The sequence below is a fragment of the Parus major genome, chromosome 4A (genome assembly GCF_001522545.3).
Source record: "Parus major isolate Abel chromosome 4A, Parus_major1.1, whole genome shotgun sequence".
Taxonomy (NCBI): Eukaryota; Metazoa; Chordata; class Aves; order Passeriformes; family Paridae; genus Parus; species Parus major.
Window position 1 is genome coordinate 18,091,688 of NC_031772.1, and position 22,949 is coordinate 18,114,636.

Genomic DNA, 22,949 nt, shown 5'->3' on the forward strand with positions numbered 1-22,949 from the left:
AGCAGGACAAGGACCAGACAGCATTTAGGATTTACAGCATAAATCCTTTCCTCCTCCTGCATTGTATTCCCATAAAATCCTACTCACAGGAGCACAACTGATCCCGTTTTCCCTGTGCAAAGGTGAACTGCAGTGAAAGAAATGCAAACCTGTCCTGCAATGAACCTCAAACAGCTCCAAGCACAGGCTCCTGCTTTTGCTTTTAAATGTCTCTGTTCCAAATCAGTCAGATGATATTTGCAACGAAGTCTTAGGGAGCCCAAAACAGGGGGGAAGAGGGAGAAGAAATCCCAGGGAAAGGCAGCAGCAGAGCTCCAGGGGGTGATGGAGGAACAGAGGCCCTGGGTAACCTCTCCCTGCTGTACCAGCACAGCAGATACAGCTTCTGACACTGAATTATTAAATTCTCCTGCTCTGGCCCATTTCTGCACAGGTTACAGGGATGCAGACACAGCAGGACCAGGATCCTCAGCCAGGCAGGAGGGTGGGAGAAGTTAAGGAGTGAAATATTCAAGGAAAAGCCTCTGAGCACTGTGGGTTTGATCATTAATGACCTTTATTGGAGACAGGTGGGGTCATTTATTATACAGAAGTATCATCACACCGTTCTCTTCCCATTTAATTCCTTTTAGTCTCCTTATAAATCTGTAGCAAAAGTGCACTTTGAACAGTTTTTAATCTATAGTATATATCTTTCAATATTATCTCTCAGTCAGGTATTTTATCTGTAAAAAGGTATCACCAGATATACAAAATACATGTCTAGTGTACTACATTACTTTTTGTATTTACTGTTTAGATTATTTTTAACTCAGTGCTCTCTTTGTTTTTCATTTTTTGCAAGACTCAGTGATGACAGTCTTCTGGTGGCATCACCAGGAGAGGACTCACAGCTTCTGTGTGGAGAAGGGGAGAAGATTCTTAGCCAGGAACAATTGTCACACAACAGGAACAAGATGACAAGAACATTTGCTGCTGTTGAATGTGTCTCTTAAAATGACAGTACTCTGTATAATAAAAAAGAATTAAAAAACCCAACGTCCATATTACATCTTCTGGAAGAGAGATGTGCCAGGAGAATGGAAGCTGTACCCAGCTGGAATACAATGGCAATGCTTCATTTGCATTTTGAAGGCAGGAGTTAATTGCTAAACATCACTTTTGTGGTCATGAGAGGAAGGAACAGACACAGGCAGCACGAGGAACTGGGAAACGCTGCTTTCCTGAGGACAGTGTTTTGGTAAAATATTGAATATCCTGCACAAGCCACAGAATTGCATAAGTTAGAGGTCCTCAAGAACAACAAGCACTGGGGACAGATGAGGGGCTGTGCTGGGGACAGCCACACTGAGGACACCCAGCTCAGGAACACTCATTCCCACTGGGAGGCTGCAGCCAGCTGTGACAAGCTTTGGCACAGCACCAGGACTTCACCAAAAGAAACCTGCATGAGATTTTCTGAGATTTCTCACCAGCTTCCTTATTCTTTTCCTCCTGGTTATCCATGAGATTAGAATATATAAGCACAATGGAAAATTGCTTCATTGCAGTCTTCAACAGACCAACGATTTCCCCTGGGAAGCAAGGCCTAGAGAGGTGAAACAATCAGGAGCATTTTAGGGGCTGTTATGATTCTCGGATGGAGACACAAACATCACCACCAATGACTGCAGCACTGACCAGGCAATGTCTGCTGGGTTGGCTGGTTTTCCTCCTCACCTCTTCATTACCCTGAAGACTCAGAACTCCTGGATTAGTTCCCTAAATACCCCTTCCCTTGGTTAACCCTTCCCAGTTAGTGCTGCTCCTGTGGATTAGCATAGATTCAAAATGCAACTTGCAGCAAGTTTGCTTGGAATTGAGTGAAATGCGGAACAGATCCTGCTTCAGAATGAGGGCACTTCTGGTTTATGCAACAGCTCCAAGGAAGGCTGGAATTCCCAACTTTCCTACAGCAGAGATGGTCTCTGACAGGTCAGAGCTGCTCTGCTCCCCTGCAACCTGCAGCAACGGGGCCTGGAGGCAAAACTGCTGCTTGCAAAGGAAATTCACAGCAGGAGAGGCTGGATGTGGAGACAGTTCTCTGCCTTCTGCAGGAGAAACAGAACAGCACAAAGAAGAGTACAAAAAGAAGCAGTGCTGTTAGTGTTCTCTAAACCCAAGAGAATGCAGAATGGGGAGGTTTACAATGCTGCAGAGAGAGGGGTTTTGTCTGCTTTTTCTTTATAAAAATTACAGACTTGACATTTCCAATATGTCTTAGCTTTGTACTGCTCGAGTCTGAGTCACCAAAAATATCCAGCAACCAGCTGCTGCTCAGATCCTAAAATATGCCTTCAGCTGACACTGAATATTGAAATCGTTCTGCTAAAATACAGAAAAACCATGGCAGAAACCAAGGTATAGCCTCAGGCCAACTTCAAATGGTAAAAATCCTACAATGCTACTTTGAAATCTCTTCTTGAGTTCATGAACAAATAAGCAGCCGGGTTTCAAGTAGAGGTAACACAGATTTTGGAAGATAGCACGTAAAAAATAAACCAAAAAAACAAATCAAAAAGCCCAGAAAGAAAACTGGAACAAAAGCTCTTCTTGTTCTGGCAGTTCAGCACTAATCCTCCAAGAAGGGCAGGAGGGAACTCTCTCCTCCCCCTGGATCTGTCCTGGTCCTACAGCAACACCGAGGAACTGCTCTGCTGGCACCAATGTGTTCCACTCGGCCAAAGCTTGATCCCTTTTTCCTTGTGTCCATTTTTTGTGTCTCTTGTCTCAGTCCCTGGACTGGTAGAAGAGGATGTATCCAGATTCAGAGTTTTTGGAAATGTCTGATGTTAACCCATAGAATTCTTCAATGGCCTGGGCGTCAATTTTCTGAAAATTAATGGAAGTTTTAATTAGCTCCAATCAAAATCACAAAGCTAAAAAGCTTTTTCCCACATAAATCATTATTCCCAGCTCTTGGAGGTGACCTGGAAAGCCAAGTGGTGTTGACACAGTGACCCTTCAACATCATCAATCCAACAAAACATTTTTCCCCACTTAATAACTTATTGATTATTGAAAAAACAGCACATCAGGATGAAATAATAAACTTCTGAGAAGGGCTGCAGCCCTAAGCTGGACTACAAAACAAGTGATCCATGAAAATGTATCCTTAAAGGATGACATGGCATTTCTGTATTTGCTTATTTCACACTGGTGGTACCTTGCCTAAGTATTTTCTAATTAAATTATTTTATAATTAAAAAAGAAATAAAAAGCAGTCACTAATCAGGGAAAAAGGTTTTTGTACAGCTTCAAGTAGGTGTTGTGTAGATTGAAATCTCAGCTAAAATAACTCTGGATTTCAAAGTTATTGTGACCCTTTTAAGGAGAAAAGTCCTGCAAGTGCTTTATGAGTTCTGTGGGTCTCATCTAATTATGATCTTTGGTCATAAGGAGCTTTCCTAACATGCAAAGCCTTCTGGAATATTATCACAAGGTTTGTTTCTTAAGAAAAATTATGGTTTTCTGCACTAACAGAATTAAAATCTGCTTATATTTCAAGTTGTGCAGAAAAGCTGCTTTGCTCTCATACTCCAAGCAGCAACTGGAGGGAATTTTAAAGGGTTTTTAAAGATGCAGGTTCCACGTGTCCTGATCCAGGTCCTGAGCACAACTGGCTTCCCATCAAAGAGTTGGATCCTGCAGTGCAGACTGGAATAAAACACTCCCAGGCACCTGTGCTGCTCAGCACTCCACTGGGATGGAGTTTTTTAATACCTTTAGAACCCTGGATCCACAGAAATGAGAGGCTGAGGAGGAGATGAGCCTCCATTTTCCTTTTATTCCCAAGGAATAAGGTTGAGGATGTAAAGAAATGTTCCAAACACAAGAAGCTCTGGGTTGAACACCTGCCCTGCTCAGGAGGAGCAGAGACCAAGCTGTGATTACACCTTAAAAGAAAAGGACCCTGCTCTGCCTCCAGCAGGAGCCTCCTCAGCTGCAGAACCCATGTGGAGAATGTGAAATCTCTGCTCCCTGAGCAGATTTTGGCATCACCACGAGCTCAGCAGCACTGGTTTCTCCATGTGGCACTGCCAAACAGCAGCGAGTTGGGAGCAGCCTTTTCCCAGCACAAGAAAATACAGATAGGAGTTTTCAGGAGATGCATCAACTGCAGAAATTCTCTCTTGAAGAGATTTGTTAAACACCTTCTCTTAAAAAAAAATAGAGAGGGGGGGGAAAAAAAAACCCCCAAAAAGACATTTTGTCTTTTCTCCATTCAAGGAGTGAGGGGAAGCTGAAATCTCCTGCTGAGGCTGGTGCATTTTCACACCATTTATTAACATAACGTTACTACAGCCTGTTAGAGGCACATTTTAACAGAAATGTAGTGAAAGAACCTCAGCTCCTGCAATATATTTAGCAGACAAGTCAAACATGTTTTATTTTAAGTGCCAACTCACTTGCCATGCAATCAAGCCTATTTCCACTACTCATTCTGAATGCAACTCAAACATTTGATCCATATTAATTCATGCCTCAGATATTTTTAGTTTCAGCACAGCAAAACTGACTTCCTTTAATTTCACTATCCACAGAAAATGGGGTGGAACTGAAAGGGGATTATATAGATTTTATTCTTCCCATTTTTACTGACCAGATACAGTTTAACCCAGTTGTAACTTTAGAGTAACAATCAGTGGGTGTTACTACTTGTAGGATTCTGCAGCCTCACCTGGCATTAAAAATGATGTTTCTTATGAACTGAGATTAAACAGCCTTTACTCATTTCCAGCCATCTATTCTGGTTCTCCAAACCAAATCCAGTTCTGGAATGCCACTGCCTTTGCATTCAAATCTCTTTATTTTTTAAGCAAAGCCATTCAGTGCCTCCCCTCAGTGTGGAGAGCTCCATGGATGGAAGTTTCCAGCTAAACACTGGGATGCATCTGGTGACAAATGCCAAATTCAAATCAGCCAGAGATCATTGAGATCAGGTCTCTCAATCCATTTTGCTCCATTTTGGAGCCCCCTTGGACTGATTTGCCCCCTGGATTTGCTCCTTTCCCCCACATGCTGCAGGATTTGGGGACCATCAATCTCCAATTCCATTGAGTTTGCCCTCCCATGAAATCCTAACACACAAATAAATCTGCATTCCCCACTGCTGACATGTGGTGGGAAATGAGGACAAACTCCTTCCTATTTTCAGTTTGGAGCTGCTCATTCCCATCACTTGCCAAAAATGCAATAAAGATTTTTGTATTTTAGGGGGAAAAGCCTTTCCTGGGCTTTCAGCTGCAATTTCTGTGAACAAGAGCTTTGCACTCACCTTTTCAAGCCTGTTTTGTTAGGTGGCCACACCTAGAATGTAAACCCTCCAAAAGAGCTTGGTTTTATATATATAAATATATATATATAATATATATAAATAAATATATATATAATATATATAAATATATATATATAAAATATATAAATATATATATATATATATAAAAATATATATAATTCTAAATAAATTCTATAAAAGAAGATGAACTTGGAAAAGAAAAAAAAAAAGCCACAATTGAAGATAAAAAAGCAACATAAAGGAAAAAAAATGGGGTTTTTTTTGAGAAGATATGACAGCTCCTTGGATTTACTGCCCAATAACTGCACACATTTAAAAGCCATTTTTGGCACATCTATAAAAGTGTCAACAGTGTTTGCAGATAAACAGAAATTTGGCATAAAAATAAAGATACAAAGTAGAAGTGACTGACAGAAAACAAATACAGAATAAGAAGATGGTTATTTTACATCTTTTAAAATGTGAAGTTCATCTCCTGCATGGAAAAGACTGAAAACACTTGAATTTTAAAATATTGAGGTGAAAACTATTTCCAAAATTAGGTGACACAATTCTGTACTTGGACTATGACAGAAACAGAGGAAAATGAGTCCAAAAATATAAATTTTTTAGGAGAAAGGGAACTGTTGAGAGCCACACACACTGGGAAGCCACCCCTGATGCTCAAAGCTATGCAGAGATTGAAAAAAATTTAAAAATGGGGAGTGTCCTACATTTTTATTTCGACACAAGCATGGATTTTGCTATTTAGACACTTAATCAGGCCTTGACCATGGAATCTCTGAGACAAACAAAGCATTTTCATCTTTACAAAAAGCAGCTCTGCTGTGGCATTTGTTCTACTGTTTGATATTTGCTTAATAATTATGTGAAATCCATGGATGTATAAAAATTGTGCAGATCAGCCTTTACAGATATGTTGGCAGAAAAGGAAAAATTTCCTTGAGCTGTTTCAACATCATCACTAAAAATAATTTAATTTTTTCATTTGTTGGTGAAAAGTGACCCAAAAAAAGTGAGAAGCTCTAAAGTGCAGCAATGAAATGCAAGTTAGGAATGGAAAGGAGCCTAAAAATGGGCTGAAATCAGAGTTTTTGGGTGTTTTGTTGGTCTTTACCCACCTCTACAATGTCATCATCAAACAGCAGCCAGAAGCCGTGGCTCTTCACGATGGTGATGTAATGCCCACGGTTTGGGCCACTGCAGGAAAAAAGGATGGAAAATTTATTATCCAGGAGCCATTTCCCTGCCCAGGATCATCCCTGGCTGTCCCAGCTCCACTTCCCAGCTTTTCACATAATGCTGGTGATTTTTATAAGATTTTTTGCCTATTTGCTTCAATTAAAATGTTGCTGTTGGCTTTTTGAAAATACAAAATATATTCAAAACACACCATGAGATAAATATTTCATACCATCATTCATAGATATTAAAATCCAAAATTAAAAATATTTCAGTCTCTGTTTTGTTAGATTCACCACTGCTGAGTATTTTGACCACTGTAAAATTTTAAATTAAATCAGTTCTGAAATATTTAATTTCACAGCAGGAATTGTTTTAATTCCCAGTGTGGTTTAACCTGACCACAGTCAGACCTGTGAAAGCTCTTCCCATTTTTCTGGTGGAAGTTTCCAATCCACAGAATGGAATTCCTTTCTTTAGGGCAACTAAATAAAAATAAATTTAAACTTAAACTTAGTTTAAATTTAAACAGAAGTAAAACTCTATGTGCAAAATATTTAAACAAGTTCTGAGAATTCAAAATATTTAGAAAATCTCATTTATCTCAGTTCAGTAAGAACTGAGAGCAGGTGAGGAACCCTAAAAGCCCCACACAGGATAAAAGGTTTGAGAAAAAAGAAGGAAAACCATTTAATAATCTGAATTATTAATCACCATTATCCAAAAGTGCAGACACAGGTATAGCAAATAAAAATTACACAAGAAAATGGATTGCAAGAGACCCTAAAGTGATAAAAACTGAATAAACACTATAACTGCACCACAACAAAAATCTTTTAGAATTATATGAAGTTTATTTATACTAAATCTATGCATTATTAGCATTTTTCTCCTCACAAAGATATTTCAAAGCATTTATGTGCTGCAATAACTGATCACTTTAAAACTCACACTTCCTGAAAGCAGTTAGAAATATTTTTTCCCCTTCCATGAGGTTTTTTTTTTCCCTAAAATGTTCAGAAATCTTTTCCTCTTTGCTTTTAAAACCAGAACTGCAGCTGCTAAAACTAAAATTTAATGAAGAAAATAAGGATATTTTAAAAACCCAGCAGTGCACACCTTATTCCACATGATGGCACCAACTTCTTAAGAAACTTCAAGGTTTTAGGCAGCAGCAAGATGAAAAACATAATTTAATTCTATTTTACTAGGTGTTTTTCCAAGATTTCTTTTATTTCCATTTAGATTTCCTGGAAAGTAAAAAACAATTCCAGGAGATTTTTGTTGTTTTGGGGTTTTTTTAATGACAGCTCAAAGAAAGAACTTGTCTGATGTGCCACTGTGATGTGACACAAATGACAAATTTTAGCCTCTAAAGTAAAATTTAAAACAGCAAAAATATAAAGTAAAACTGAAAACAGTAAAAATACAAAGTAAAACTGAAAACAGTAAAAATACAAAGTAAAGCTGAAAACAGTAAAATAACCTAGTAAAAAAACCCCAGATTTTTAAAAAAAAATTAAAATAAATCAAAACGCTTCCGACCAAGCAGCTCCGAGAGCGCTCCCGCCCCGTTATAAAACAGCAGAGGGATGAGAGATTCCTTGAAAATTGCAAGGAAAAGCAGGGAAATTGCACAAGTACCTGCCACAGTGAACCACCACAGCCACCAGGTCGTACATCCTGTCGGGGTTGGTGGCATCCCCCGAGGTGTTGAAGAGCCGCAGCTCCAGGGGGAACACCACCCTGTAGGAGAGCTTGGTGTAACGGTGCAGCTGGTCCATGTATTTGAACCTCTTCAAGTGCAGAGCCAGGATCATGGGCAGCTTTTTTACCCTCATTCTGGAGCATAAAAAAAGAAAAGATGTGAAATAAAGGAGAAGGATTAGAGCCCCTAATGGAGATTTGTTTGAGAGTTTTGTTACGAGGAAGCGTCGTAAAAAAAAAAAGGCATCCAAAATATTGGTAGGATTTTTTAAATGCTGCTTTTTCTCTCTTAGTGAGAATAGGAAATATTTATCCCAAATTATTAACAGCACAACTGACATCTGAATGCAGGACAGCTGCAGGAGAACATGGATTTTTCACCCATCAATGGGAAGAAAGAGCTGGAATAAATCAGTGTTGCTGCTCTGGCTGTGACCAAGTCTAAGGGGAGAAATAAGATTTTTTTGTACCCAGTGCTCCCAGACAAAGCAGATGGGATGTTTTCCAGCAGCTTTAAGCTGATTAATGCTAACTGGGGAAAATGTGGATGTCTGGAAACACCAGATAGAAACTCTTCAGAGAGAATCACAGAATGGATCCCCTCATGATGAGGCTGCCGTGAAGTTACTTGGTCTCTCCACTTTTCCTTCAACCTCAGACCTAGACAACCCTACCTTTTCTTTTTCCTGAATTCACCAGGTGTATTTGCCCAGAAATTTTAAGAGAACATCTCCCTCAGCCTGAATATTTGGCCCTTACCTCTTCTGTGCCTCCTGTTTGCTGCGGCACTGCTCACAATAGTATTTGTATTCACTGCATAGAGTTTCAGTGTTACTAAATCCCCTGTGGAAATCAGAGAGTGGCATAAGCAGGGATATTCCAGAGCATCCAGGTAAAAGCTGCTGCTGAAAATGCTGGAAAAAGAAACCCCAAACAACAGACAGAGGATGAAGCTCCTTTCATTCATGGTGCTCCCAGACCCGTTTGATGTGTATTTGTCTCATTCCTGGGATGCAGCATCAATGTTTAGCTGGAAAAATCTAGAATTTACACTCTTAACTGCCTGTTTTCTAGGAAAGGTAATAAACAGCAAGAAGGTGATTGAGTTTTGTTTCCATCAGAAGCCATTCCATGTTTTCTTTAGTGGCAGAAATTAAATGTTCACATCTACAGCCATTAAGCAGCAAGGTCTGGATGATCCTTCAGCTCTCAGCAATTACAGATCCATTATCAGCTATTAAATAGCCAGATGCTGGATGCAAATTAAATATCCAAGCAGCTGATAAGCCTTGGATCCAGCAGACAAACACATGGAGCAAATGTCCATCAGGAAAAACCAAACTGACCCTAAACATCAGGGCCAGATGACTGAAATTCAGTAAGAATATGAAAATAATCAAGAATTTATTGTGAAAACAAACACTGTGTGTTTAGTTTTGATAAAGCCTGTGTGATAAAATAAATTCAAATCTCCATAAAAGAAAGTGAAAATCAATCTTAGCCACCACTAGGATTTATTAACTACTAAAACCCACTAAGAAACCTTCCAAAACTCACAATATTTTACCACATGTTGCACCAGAGAATAACTAATCCAAGCTCTCTCCTTCTGACCAGGGCAGGTATTTTTTTCCATTCCCAAAAAAATTCTGTTTACCTTAGACAATGTGTAATTGATGTATTTTGTTCCACATCAACCGAGAGGTCCAGAAAGTCCTCATCTTTGCTACTAACCTTAAAAAAAAAATAAGAAGAAGAGATATTTGGTAACAATTGAGAGCTGGCAGATTTCTTTTAACCATTTCTGGAATGGTGCAGGATGATTAAAAATAAATGTACACACACACAAAGAGGCCTTTTCTCAAGGTAAACTAAAAGTGATTAAACAATCTGATGTGGTGTTAAAACCTGAAGAGGAGCATTAAGAAAAGAAGCAACGACAACAAAACCAAACCAAACCAAAAGCCCATGGAAAAAAAGCACAAAACCCTAAACCCCTCTCATGAAACATCTCTCCCCTTTGAGACTTCAAGGCACATCTGATTATTTCACTGCAAATGCAGGTTTTAACCACTCAGAGCTCTGACTGGAGAGGTTTTAACCACATCCCATTTCCTCTGCAGCCTGATGCAGCTTTCTGCTGCATTTCAGGGTGTAACAGTCAATACTCAGAGGCAAGGCAGAAACAGGCAGATGGCTCCTCAATTAAATGGGTTAGCAGGGAGGAAAACCATCTTTCCATTTGTGGAACAGTCACATTTCATTGCAAGATCCTTGAGACAGAATCCTATTAATGTCATTTTTAGAGCTTCTCCTCACCACACAGCCATAACTTTAGATTTTAAATGCCGAGTACAATCTTTTCTGTTGTAATCACTCCTCGGGTTTTTTATTTCTCTCCCCATCTGGGTTTTCATATTTTTTTAGCAGTATTAAATCAGAGCACATGACTAGCTACAAATCCCTGGCCTGAAGGTGGTGTGGTTCTAATTCCAGACTTCATGGCACTTTTTTTGCTCTCAAACAGAGTAGCCAAGGACCAGCACCGAGCACAAAATTCCAGTTCAAGCAACTCAGCTCACCCCAGTGTTAAATTAAGAGCAACTCTCATGTAGAAACACGACATAAACTCTCAATCACTGACACAGGGAATAACATGGAGACAAAAAGGCAGCTTGGATCAGCCAGGTGCAGCTGCCTGGATGGAAAACAGGGAGGAGAAACAGGGAAAACACTGGGCTTTTTCTGGGCAACATACCTTAATGAGCATTGGTTTGAACATAGAGTCCTAAAATAGGCTATGCTCCATATTTTAATAGAGACAGTGCAATTTCATCTACCCTAATGAATGAAAAAGGGTGCTCAGTGTTAGGGAAACCAATCCAGAAGCTGGGAGAAAGCTAAAGAGGTGTGGTTTGGTGGTGCACGTACAGCCTCACAGTTAAGACATCTGGTTTCATTGGTTAGTGTTCCTTGGAAGATTTCATGGACCCACGTCAGATCGGGCTTGTCTCCTTCTTCACTCTCAATGCTGCCATTCTGGAGCTTCCCATTCTGCTTCTCCTGCTTCTTCTCCTCTTGCAGTAAGTCAGCAATAGTGTTCAGTAGGTAGTTTAGGAATTCGTGTGCATCCTGCTGCATGTAATTATCAAATAATTCTGGAAAGGAAGAGAGGGAGGAGAATGAGCAACTGCAGACACTTCCCACCACCAGGTCACTGTGGTTTTTTTTTCCCTTCCCTCCTCTCCCCTGTTACACAGCTCTGGTGGCACTGGTGGGTTTGGGAAGAATTGCACTTTGTTGTTCTCTCAATGGTTATCCTCAGGTTGCAAGAAACAAACAGCTGGAAAATACCATTAAGGAAATTTAGTTTGGCCATTTCTCAGAACTGAAGAAAACCATGATTGGTTTGGGGGGTTTTTTTGTAGTTTTTTTCTTCTTTTCTTTAGAGAGGAAGACAAATAAAGAAATTCAGATGTGCTGCCTTGGCCCACTGCTTCATTAAGTCCAGCACCAAGGGCAAAAATCCCCTACTGGAAGTTTGTTATCTTTTCAAGTTCAAGCAGAGAGGATAAATCAACATCCAGAGCTTTTCCTCACCAAACAGCCCTGGGAAATGACCACCAGTTCAGATCCTAAGGAACTGATCCTACCACAAATGCAAGAGAACAGGCTATGAGGGGCTGGGTTTCTGGAGCAATGAGCTGCAGTGTGCTTTGTTCCTCCAGGGAACACCACACCAGTGTGGAATATCTGGATATGTGCAAGTCCAGAAACACAAATACTGAGATAAAGACAAGCTCACAGGACAAGCACAGAGGTGGTGAACTTCACACCACAAAAATCTTCAAGAAACCCATTAAAACTTGACAATTTAGACTCCAAAAAAAACCCTGAACTTAACATTTTTAAATCCTTAAAAACACATGAAAAAAATCATTTCTTCATTTACCATTTTCTTTCCTCAAGCGGGAAATAAATTTCTTGGGTGGGATGACTCCCACCTTCTTCTTTTGTGTGGCAATACTGTTGAAGAGATCAGAGAGGCAGGTCAGGAGGCTTTCCTTCTTTCGAGGTTGCACCTTGTATGCCAAAACTTTTTCCCGAAATGGCCGACAAAAATAAAGTGCCTGTAAGACCGAGTTGCAGTAGCAGGTATTGCCGAACTGGTCAAAAAAACAGAACAGAAGGAAAAAAAAAAGGGGTTTTGGGTTAGGGCTGTCAAAAAGGAATGGTAGGAAGAGAGTTTATTTAGAGTGTCACACAGTGGAACTGGAGGAGTCACCTGGCAGAGCTCATTTACTGGGGAATGCTGGTTGGAAATGGGGGAATACTGGTGGGAATGGGGGAAATACTGGTGGGAATGGGGGAAATAATGGCTGGAAATGGGGGGAAATCCTGGCTGGAAATGGGGAGAAATCCTGGCTGGAAATGGGGGGAATCCTGGCTGGAAATGGGAGGAATACCGGTTGGAAATGGGGGAATGCTGGCTGGAAATGGGGGGAAATCCTGGCTGGAAATGGGGGGAATCCTGGCTGGAAATGGGGGAAATCCTGGCTGGAAATGAGGGGAATCCTGGCTGGAAATGAGGGGAATCCTGGCTGGAAATGAGGGGAATCCTGGCTGGAAATGGGGAGAAATCCTGGCTGGAAATGGGGAGAAATCCTGGCTGGAAATGGGGGGAATCCTGGCTGGAAATGGGGGGAAAGGCTGAGCCTTGTGACAGCAAGGGAAGGGAGAGGAGACAACACCCACAGGATCCTGGGAATACACAGAAAAAATAATTAAGGGCTCAGCAAAAAATCAAAATTTGTGGAGTCACAGCACTAGCCATCATCATGAGAGGGGAGAGCCTGCTGGGGAGAGGTACCAAGGACACAAAATAAATAAATAATAAATTTCACAGAATATTTTAAGTTGGAAGGGACCCCCCCAAGGATCACTGAGTCCAATTCTTAACTGAACAACCCTTAGAGGGATCAACCCCGCAGCCTTGGCATTATCAGCACCCTGCTCCAAACAACTGAGCCAATCCCAGTGGCAAAACCTATTATAAATTCCTAATAAAATCAATATTTCCTGCTCATAATGGAATGTTTTGAGCAGCACATGATGCAGGGCCATGCAGAGAGCAGCAGGTTTGCATCTGCCTGTGTCAGGACACAGATAAGGCCTTGCAGAGGCTGCTCCTCGTGGCTGAGCAAGGAGGGACACCAGGATATCAGCTTATCACCCACAACAACACACCACAGCTTCAGAGCTGCTGCTTCCAAAAAAGAGAGACAAATTCTGCATTTGCCAGTCCCCACATATTCTGGTAATGAGGATCTGCACCCCAAGAGCAACATATTTTAAATAAACATAAAGAATAAAAATCTGTCTACAGAGCAGACTGGTTTGAAGTGATACACAGCCACTGTTCCCCCAAATTGGGTGTGATTACTGCAGCAGAATGGTTTCAAGCTAATAATCACTTTGTCTGAAACAGAAAATGAACAGCTTAATTCATACAGCTCAAAAGGTCACAGATTATAGCTACAGTAACACTGATTTACACCATGTGCAAACAACAGGGAACAACAGTTACAACTTATTGACATGAGGAAAATAAATGTGGAAACTAAACAAACACATGAATTAGGATAGAAAACCACTCACATCTTTATCAGTGACCCTAAAAAAGCAAAGAAGCACCGTGCTAAATAAATTTGCACACAACACAAAAAGGCATCCCAAGTCTGAAGGCTTTTTTGAAGATAGGAGCTTCTTAAAATGAAAATTGAGATGAAATTCTGGAATGACACCATTGTTCCATCCCTCTTGGGCTTTAGCAAATATAAACTATTTTTACAGTTTCCCATAAATTCTGCAGTGGCTTTAGACACAGTTTAACAGAGTCAGGTTGGTTTAGCTCACTGATCCAAAAATTAAACAACTATGCAACCCAAAGTTTTGGCCTCCATTGCCCACGAGTTCAACACCTGACTGGATTTGCAGTGCAATCACACATTTAACAGCACTGATGCTGAAGCCATGAAACTGCCCTCTTTAAAATGCTCCAATTATTTCCAAATCATGAAAGAACCAGAAATAACTTCAGAAAAAACTCAGCAGAACAACGGCGTGAAAACACCGCCCTCAAGAAACCAGTGGCAAGGAACGAAGCACAACAGTGTTAGTCATGTTTTGTCCTTCAAAACAGAGAATGGATGGGGTTCTAGTAATTCTGGTTATTTTTAGGATGCTGTTTTTCCTCCTGACACCATTCAGTGCTCTGCTATTTGTGTCACAATTCCATTTTTTGCTGTTATGGAGCAAACCTCAGCAGCTTTGGAATGGCCACTGACACCCTGCTTAGGGAACAGGATTCTGTGTGTTTGGATGGCTGGGTGGCTGAAATATAAACTGCTAGAAACCCACACAAAGGCAATTAACTGGCTCTCTAATGAGTTCAATAAATACCACTTAGTTTGCCTTAGCTGGTGTGTGAAGAGATGAGCATCTCCCAGCTCTCAACACAACCCTGACGAGCAGAAGACAGAAATAATTCTGTTTCTAGTGAGTTCTGCCAAAATTACATTTTCCCATCATAAACAGGATGCCACAGAACCACTGCTGCTCTGAACAAACCAGGAGAAACATCCTCTGCACAGTTAGTTCAGGCACACAACTCTGCTGCCCCTCAGCTCCCAGCCCAGAGCCACACAACCTGCAAAAATTCAGCTTTTTGGAGGGTTCATGGCTACACCAGGCTGCCAAAAATCCAGATTGAGTATTACTACACCAAGGAATTATCCACCCAGTCCTTGTCATTCATCTCCTGCACAAAACTTCCTCTCCTCCCACGAGAAGGGTGTTTTTAGAAAAGTAACACATTTTCATTTTAAAGCCTCCCCTGCACTGCAGCATCAGAGGAAAATCTTCTCTGGAACAGCATATGAACAAATGGACACACTTTATTATTTCCAATTTTCCAGCTAAATATTAAAATCTTGCAATTAAAAGTGTAGTGGAGGAAGAAGGGTTCTCTTGCAGACTTTACAAGAAATACATTTATTTTTCTGTGTTTCAGATGAAATGAATTATCTTGGTTAATAAGCACACTGCAGGATGTGGTGTCTGTGCTCAGCCCCACTCTAAGTGAGAAGTTCCCATCAATCAAGTTCTTGGAGAATCCTGTTAAGCTCCAAATTAGGATGTGAATTAAAACCCAGTATTTTAAGCATAGAAAATTCACTTACATTGACCAAACCAAAATAATGCTCATTCACAGGAAACTGCTCAGGACCAATCTCTTTCTCCAAAGCAGAGGCATTGGCGCCCTACAAAAAACAATATTTATGTTAGAGAAAATACAAATTTACTAAAAAACCACCAAAGATTAGGAAATAATTTAATTCCACTAAAAATCAGTATTTTGTGTTCTTCAGAATTAAATGAGTATGATGCTGTTTTGTCATAAATGTACCAAGGTTTCACTTAAAATCTCAATTTCATCAGCTAAAATGAGTTATCTAACAGAATGGTTTTCTACATTTGAGTTTATTTGGAAATTACCACAATCAGCTGTTCTCACTTGGCCACAGTGACCTAGAAACAGTAACTTCATTTAGTCAAGAATGCACTTTAAAGAAACTTATCCTGTATTTTTCTAGCTTTATTTTGCAAGATATTATGGACAAGTGAAGTTCTGGATTACAAACCCCCAGAAGAATGGAAATAAGAGTTTTATCACAGGTCACCTGAAGGTGCTTTGGTTTTGCTACATTTAATTTCAGGGTGATGTATGAAGCTCACAGTGAATTTTGACACGTCCTTGAGTTTCCAGCAGTACAATGAGGATGGAATTTGCTGGTTTTTATACAACTGAAAAACACCACTGCTCTTATTTGGCATATAAAGCAACAACTAAAGCATTCCAATGTTTTTATTTTGGATTTTAACTTGGTCCACTTTATATTCACAGTGGTTTCTTCATCTCTTTCCATTTTCAACAACAACACCCTATGGATGGGAGGATCTTGGGATTTGGCATCTTCCCTCATCCCTCTCTGCCTTGTTCTTTAATGTTTCTTGATGATGCTCCAACAATCCTGAGCTCCTCTGATGCAGAATCCAAACACTTTGGATTCCTAATTCTGTTTTAAATGCCCAAATCACTCCAATTCTAACCTTGTGCAAACAGAAATCCTTCTGAGCCACCTTCAGACACCTCAGAAAAACATTAAACCGAACATTACAGACCAGCAAAACTCAATTAATTTATTCCCCTGAAATTACCAATGCTTTTTAATTGCTGACCAAACATTTCCATTATCTCCCTATTAATATAAACCACAAGTAGAGACTGTAAGGACAGTTCCATCCAGATTGTCTTTAACAGAGAAATAACTAAAAATTTCCTTAAAAAAAAAAACAAAACCAGGAGAGAAACCAAGAAATAATCTGCTTTAACAGTTGTAGTTGGATGTTGCCCATCTGATTTACAGTGAGTTACATTTCTCTAAAGAGATAAAACAAGGCAGGCTCAGAACTGGGTACTCCAAACCCCACAAAACATTCCCAGGGTGCTGACAGATTTACAGGCAGAGCTCTGCTCAAGCAGCAATTACACACAACATTTTTGAGGCATCACTGCCAGTTCAGGCAGCTCCTTTCATTTGTTTCCTTGCAGTTATTCCCTGCTTCCAAGGAGCTTTTTTCCCTCCAATATCTCCCCCCAAAAAACCCAAAACGAAAAAAAAAAAAGGGAGAACCATCAGCAAGGAGGATTTGCTGACATCCAAAGGTTCCCTCAGCTCTCCACTTCCACTGCTGTGATCCACAAAATGATCCCATTTTCCTTTGGGAAATTGTGTAATTGGAGATGATTCTCAGAATTCCATGGAAATGCAAAAGAGGTGAAAATTCTGGAATTTTCAGCCTGGAAATCAGAACTGGCTCCTGCTGTGGTTGTTTTGCTCTTCCAGGCTGCATGTTTGGAGATTAGGAAAGGAGGATTTGTGAAATCCTGTGAGCTTGTGAAGTTCAGTTTCAATTTCTCTGGAGTTTCCTTGCCCCCTCCATGATCTCCAATATTTTATCAAGGAAACACTGGAGAAAAGCCAATGAAAGGAGGTACCAAACCTCACAGAACCAGTGAAACCTGACAGCACAAATGCTCCAGCTGGAAAGGAACATGTGGAATAAATACCTGAACAAATAAATAAAACCATAAGAATTGTAATTTTTAATAAAATTATGATAACCTATCATAAATCAGGATTGTCAACCAAGCCACCAACTTGTAACCAGACAGGTTACAGGTGAGTTTTTTTTCCAAGTGTTTCCTTGTATTTATTGCCCAAACTATAAATTTGGGTAAAGTAACTGCAGAGGCAGATTAAAAAAAATAAGGTTTCATTAAGTTAGATTATATTTAATTTATTATTTATAATTGAAACTGTAGATGTCTCATCCCTGGAAGTGTTCAAGGCCAGGCTGGAGCAATCTGGGATAGGGGAAGGTGTCCCTGGCCATGGAATGGGATGAGCTTTAAGGTCCCTTCCAACCCAAATCATTCTGGGATTCTGTGATGATTCTCAACTTTTTTTGCCAGAGAATATTTTAAATTCATAAAATCCTAAAAACCCTAAAACAGGACTCAAAGCACTTGTAGGAGAAATAAAAAAAAAAAAATAAAATCACAAATTAATCATAAATAGTTCTGAAGATGCAAACTTACAAATTAAACAGTGAAAAAGCTCCAGGAAATGCAATGCCCAGCATTCCATGGAAAAATAAGTGCCTTGCAGAAGCACAGATGATTCACCATGGAATCAGTGTCCAGGAGAACTGCACCCAAAAGGATTCAGGGGCAAAAATCCTCTTTATGCTGAGAGCACCACTTGGCCTCGGCCACGTTTTGGGGGAAGGTCCAGAACTGCAGGCAAAGTCCAGGATCTTTGCAACTCAATTAACAATTGGCCAATTAACCCAGTGCAGATGAAATCTGGCCCAGCTTGAGCCATGTCCTGCTGCAATGAGGTTTTACTGTCACACTGACAGGTGTCACACACTTTTTCCCACCCCAGCTTTATTTTTTTCTGTCTGCCACAGATCACAGGAATATTTCCTCATGAGAAACAATGCACCACAATTCATCATTCTGGAAATATAAAAGTCACATCTTGTCTACTGAAACTGAAGTGCCAAGTGTCCATAATATGAAATTTTATTCTATTATTTGGGGAATTAATTTTATTAGATTGGGGAATTAAGAAATGCATCTCTTTGGGGTGCTACAGCCAAAGTGTTCTGCATTTTGTGGTATTTTGCACACCTAAAACCAGAAGAAAATCAATACAGTTTTGCTAAACTACATCACATATTGTGGGAGCAACAAGAAATGCCATGAAAAAAAATCCCTCATTCCTAGCTATTGAGTTTGCTAAGCAAACACTGAAAAATAAAATACAGCTGAATATAAATATTAATGCAGATTAGAACTGACTTCTCAATGCTAGTGCAAGGCAAATAAATAAGTATTTTAACAACCTCAGAAGTACATCCTTGACTTCTGTGAGGTGCAAGGAAATGCTCTCAGTTTTTCAGGACCATCAAAGTCAGCCCTGTGAGCAGAAATAAACCCAGATTTATAAAACACACAATTACCCCAGGAGGAAAACTTCCCCCTCATTTAACCACGTGGTAATAATGATTTACTTACATAATGAGATGTAAATTTAGCACTTTCATACTGCTGGGGGAGGAGACAACGGAAGTTTCAGCACTTGTAAGCAGGATTTTCAATTTTCTGGGAATTGCTGGGACTTGAAGTGTTGTCTCAGAGCTCCCCTTTTCTCACAGAACTGGCTGTGCTTCCACAGTTCTGGAATTATCACTCAAATCTCAACTACCACCACTTTAGCAGGAATACATACAGCTAAAAATGGCCAAGAAAACCCCCAAAAAACATCAATCAAATATTTCCTGTCATAGCTGCAGTCATTTTGCTTTATGCATATCAGCTAATTAAAAGAAAGGCCTATCCAAGAACATTCGTGCTGACTCAAAAGACAAAGAACACCCTCAAAAAAATATCTAATATACCAGATATTGAAGTATGAAATTGTTGATATTCAAGTTTTTCTCACTTTTTCATACCAATGCAGTGAGGGACATCACCCCAATTATCTTGATTTAAAAATGTAAGAAAAGGCTGGATGTGGCACTCTGGTGACAAGGTGGGGATTGTCAGGTTGGACTCGATGATCCTGGAGGTTTATTCCAACCTAAACCATTTTGGGATTCTATTCCATGCTCAGATCTGGATGAGATATAGAGAAAATAGCATTGGGGTAAACTAATATTTACCCAGAGAACACTCAAGGCAAGTTTTGTTGAATGTTGGAAAGGAAAGGGATGTGAAAAGAGCAGTTTCAAACCCTGTCTAACCAAGCCACACTGAGGCACTAATGCCACAGTATTCCTGAAATTTTAACTGGATAACCCATCAAAACCAGAAGAGAGATCTATCAACTCTTCCAGCTTGTAAGCTCTTAGTGATTTTTGCTCAGTAGAGAAGTCTTAAAGATTTATTTCCAGTTCAATGCAAGTGGAATAAATAGTATTCTGTTTCTTAGCCAGTGGTAACTCACTGAAGCACCAAAAGATCACAGAGCAGATAATTAGGCATTATTGGCTCTTTGCAGAAAAAAAATCCTATTCCTGCAAAGAAAATGAGGGTTTTGCATAGCCTAGATTTAACTGATTTCAGAAACTGGAAATGTATTGAGTTTCCAGGGGCATCAAGACTTGGTGACTTTAAACTTCCTGGATTTGTAATTATTCTTACAGATGAAAGGCTCGTAGGTTACATTCACTTATCTGACAGGAACCAGAGGAGTGCTCAGTTTTCTCTGTATTATATTCAATTAGCTTTATGGTAGAAATTGTAATTAGGCTCTGAGTTGAAGAGTTTTGGTGAAGCTGTGGGTGAATAAAAGCTGGGAGTGATTAAGAACAGCCTCACAGCTCAGAATGGGAGAATTCCACATTTCCAGCATCCCCATGGTTCCTGCTTCAAGTTACAACCTCTTCCCTTTTTAGCAATATGAGTTTTACCAAGTTTCAGTGAAATCCTGATCGACCACAAACCTTGGCTGAGAATTAGTGGACTGTTATTGCAGACTACCTGATTTTTTCCCTTGAACCAACACTTTCCCACTTGGCTGGAATCAACATTTCCATTCCCCAAATCTGCTTTCTGCTGCTCTGGAGGTAACTCTGCACATGTGAGGATGGTTAGAAAAGCAGAAAGAAGGTGAGGAGACCTTCTGAGCACGGAGCAGCAGCTGCTGCTGCAGCTCCAGGAAAAAAGGGACCAAAATTAGCACAACTCTGGGTCAGGTCCTCACTGTTATTCTGAGCTCTTGTCAAAATAATCAGGTCAATGCTGTGCTGCAGCTCAGCAAACTGAGCACTGGAGCTGGAAAATGAGGGAAAAACCCACAAAGCAGGGAAAGAGATCCCAGTGCCCTGAGAGTTCCTGGCATTTACCTCTGACAAGTTCTGAGGGGCTCTAATTACACAGGTTTTGAATTCCCAGTGGGTTTAGAACCATTCCATAACCATCACTAGCTCAACACAATGACAAAAAATACTCAGGATCTCTTTGGTGTCATTGACAGACACAAAAATTCAGAAAGACTTGTCTAACAAATGCCTCATGAGGTTTTAATTTATGGCTTTTAACAGGGATGAAGCAGCTGCTTAAAGTACAAGGGAATTAACTAAAATAGTGAAGTCTTACCAATATTTTCAACAATACAACTACAAACTTACAGTTTGATCTTTTTTCAATATTGATCCTGCCAAAATCTACATTAATCTTTTTGTTGTTGTTGTTAAAATTTGCTGTGCTTATTTTGAGCACTCCACTACTTTAAATGGACACAGATAAATATATACACCCCCAACAGCTGCTCCATTCACAGTTCATCTGTGGACAGTGGCAGACTGTCAGAAGAGAACTTTTCAAATCTGGATGCATCTCCCAAAATTTCAGAAAAATTTCTTTCTGTTCATTGTATCCTGCTGAAGTTTAGTTCTCTATGTCTGCCCTCATCCTTCAGCTGCTTTAGGCCTGTCTAAAACACACCCAAGATGAATTAATTCCATTAGCTCACTTTCAACAATCAATTAATTTAAAGCCCTCTCCATACAGCCCATGCAAATTGGAAGATTCAGCCTTTCTTTAAGGATAATTACTATTATTTTAGCTCAGTACAAAATATTCATTTCCACATTACCTGATTTTTATGCATTTCTATCTTTGCAATGAATCTAATTCAGCTCAAATGAAGGGATTAAAGGCTCTTAACTCGAGGTATCTCTAACTTTTCACTGCAGCTGGATGCACACCCAGAAGCTGTGTAGCATCACTGGAATAAAAACCTGATGAAATAAAATCCCTGAAGATATTCTGGCTTGGACTCCACACCATCCTAACTCTTGGACTGGAACCAGCTGCTTCCCACTGAGCACCTGCCTGCAAAGGACATTTCCCTTAAAGAAATGCAAAAAAAAGGGAAAAATACCTACAGGATTTCAGTGTCCTGGTGCACAAGTCTTGATCTCTAATTACTCATTTGGCTGTTTCCTATTAACAAATGAGAGTAGGAGAAGATTTAGCCTTTAAAACAAGCTTTGAGGTTGTGCAGAGAGGCTCCAAGGGACATCATCGTGCAGCACTCCAGATTAGAGGAGCTGCTTAAACCCACTGCTGAGGAGTTGTTTTAAGAGTGAATAAACAAATCAAAACAAAAAGGAAAAAAAAAAAAAAAGGAACAAGCAGGCCAAGCCAGAGCTACTTAAAACCTTTCAGGAAAGAAATCTGCATGAGCTGATGCACAAGTCTGCCTGCATTTGCTGTATTTGCTGAGATAATAGTTCCAGCTTCAGGACTATTCAAACTGCCCTGGAGGGAAGTGGAAATGGAGCAGATTGGGGTTGTATTGCTGCAAGTTTACAGAACACACTGTCATGGTTTTCTAAACACAGATTAGATGTTGCTTTCCCCATCCTTTAAAACTCCTTGGCTGTGGAGCACTGAAGTCAGATAAAAGGAGTTGTCAGCTGGGGGTTTGAAAGGATCCCTTTTCATGGATCCCAGAAGGCTGTCTATGTTCCAGGCATAACAAATTACTGTAAATGGAGCCTTGGACTGCAGCACTTTGCCTGCATAAGCACTCCAAACAAAGTGATAATCCTGAAAGGAGCAGTGTCACAGACTATCCAAGGCTCCACACTTCCGAATGTCACAGAATCTTCCTCCTGTGCACATTTCCAGTAGGGAGGAAAGCTCACAGAGCACCCTGGCTGCTGCCAGGTCACCCAGAGAAACTCAAATTGCTGTATTTCTGAAGAAGTTCACTCCTATGAAGACTTAATTGGAGTAGGTTTAAATCAACGAATGCAGGGTGCTTTGTAAACTCCTCCAAGCAGATGTTTATTCCATGAGGAGCTGGTCCTGCAAGGCCCACAGGATCCACACCTCCAAAGGCAAAGCAGGGCTCACACTCTTGTGAAACCCTCTCAGTTGATGCTCTTTAAATAAGATAGCAAAGCTGGGCTCCAGTGAAAAGAACCTGTGGAAAGGATGCTGGAGAAAGGGCAGGAAAAGCAGAACCACTGCTTAGTGCTGGCCTTTGTCAGCAGCTCATTCCCCTCTTCACCTCCT

The 22,949-nt window shown here is 40.2% G+C and overlaps 1 protein-coding gene across 2 annotated transcripts in view; it reads right to left on the reverse strand.

Moving 5' to 3' along the window:
- Positions 1-536: 536 nt before the first annotated feature.
- Positions 537-22,949, reverse strand: part of LOC107203939 (ubiquitin carboxyl-terminal hydrolase 12-like) — a 27,743-nt gene continuing 5,330 nt past the window's right edge. The window contains exons 2-9 of one of the 2 annotated variants that reach the window (XM_015626620.2): positions 15,469-15,549; positions 12,180-12,393; positions 11,159-11,385; positions 9,885-9,961; positions 8,987-9,070; positions 8,165-8,362; positions 6,460-6,538; positions 538-2,871 (exon numbers count right to left, since the gene is read on the reverse strand). In XM_015626620.2, the coding sequence (XP_015482106.1) occupies positions 2,770-2,871; positions 6,460-6,538; positions 8,165-8,362; positions 8,987-9,070; positions 9,885-9,961; positions 11,159-11,385; positions 12,180-12,393; positions 15,469-15,549 (1,062 nt within the window). In that variant the 3' untranslated portion in view covers positions 538-2,769. Of the gene's footprint in view, positions 2,872-6,459; positions 6,539-8,164; positions 8,363-8,986; positions 9,071-9,884; positions 9,962-11,158; positions 11,386-12,179; positions 12,394-15,468; positions 15,550-22,949 lie in introns of both variants that reach the window. The other variant, XM_015626621.2, reaches the window with a different exon arrangement.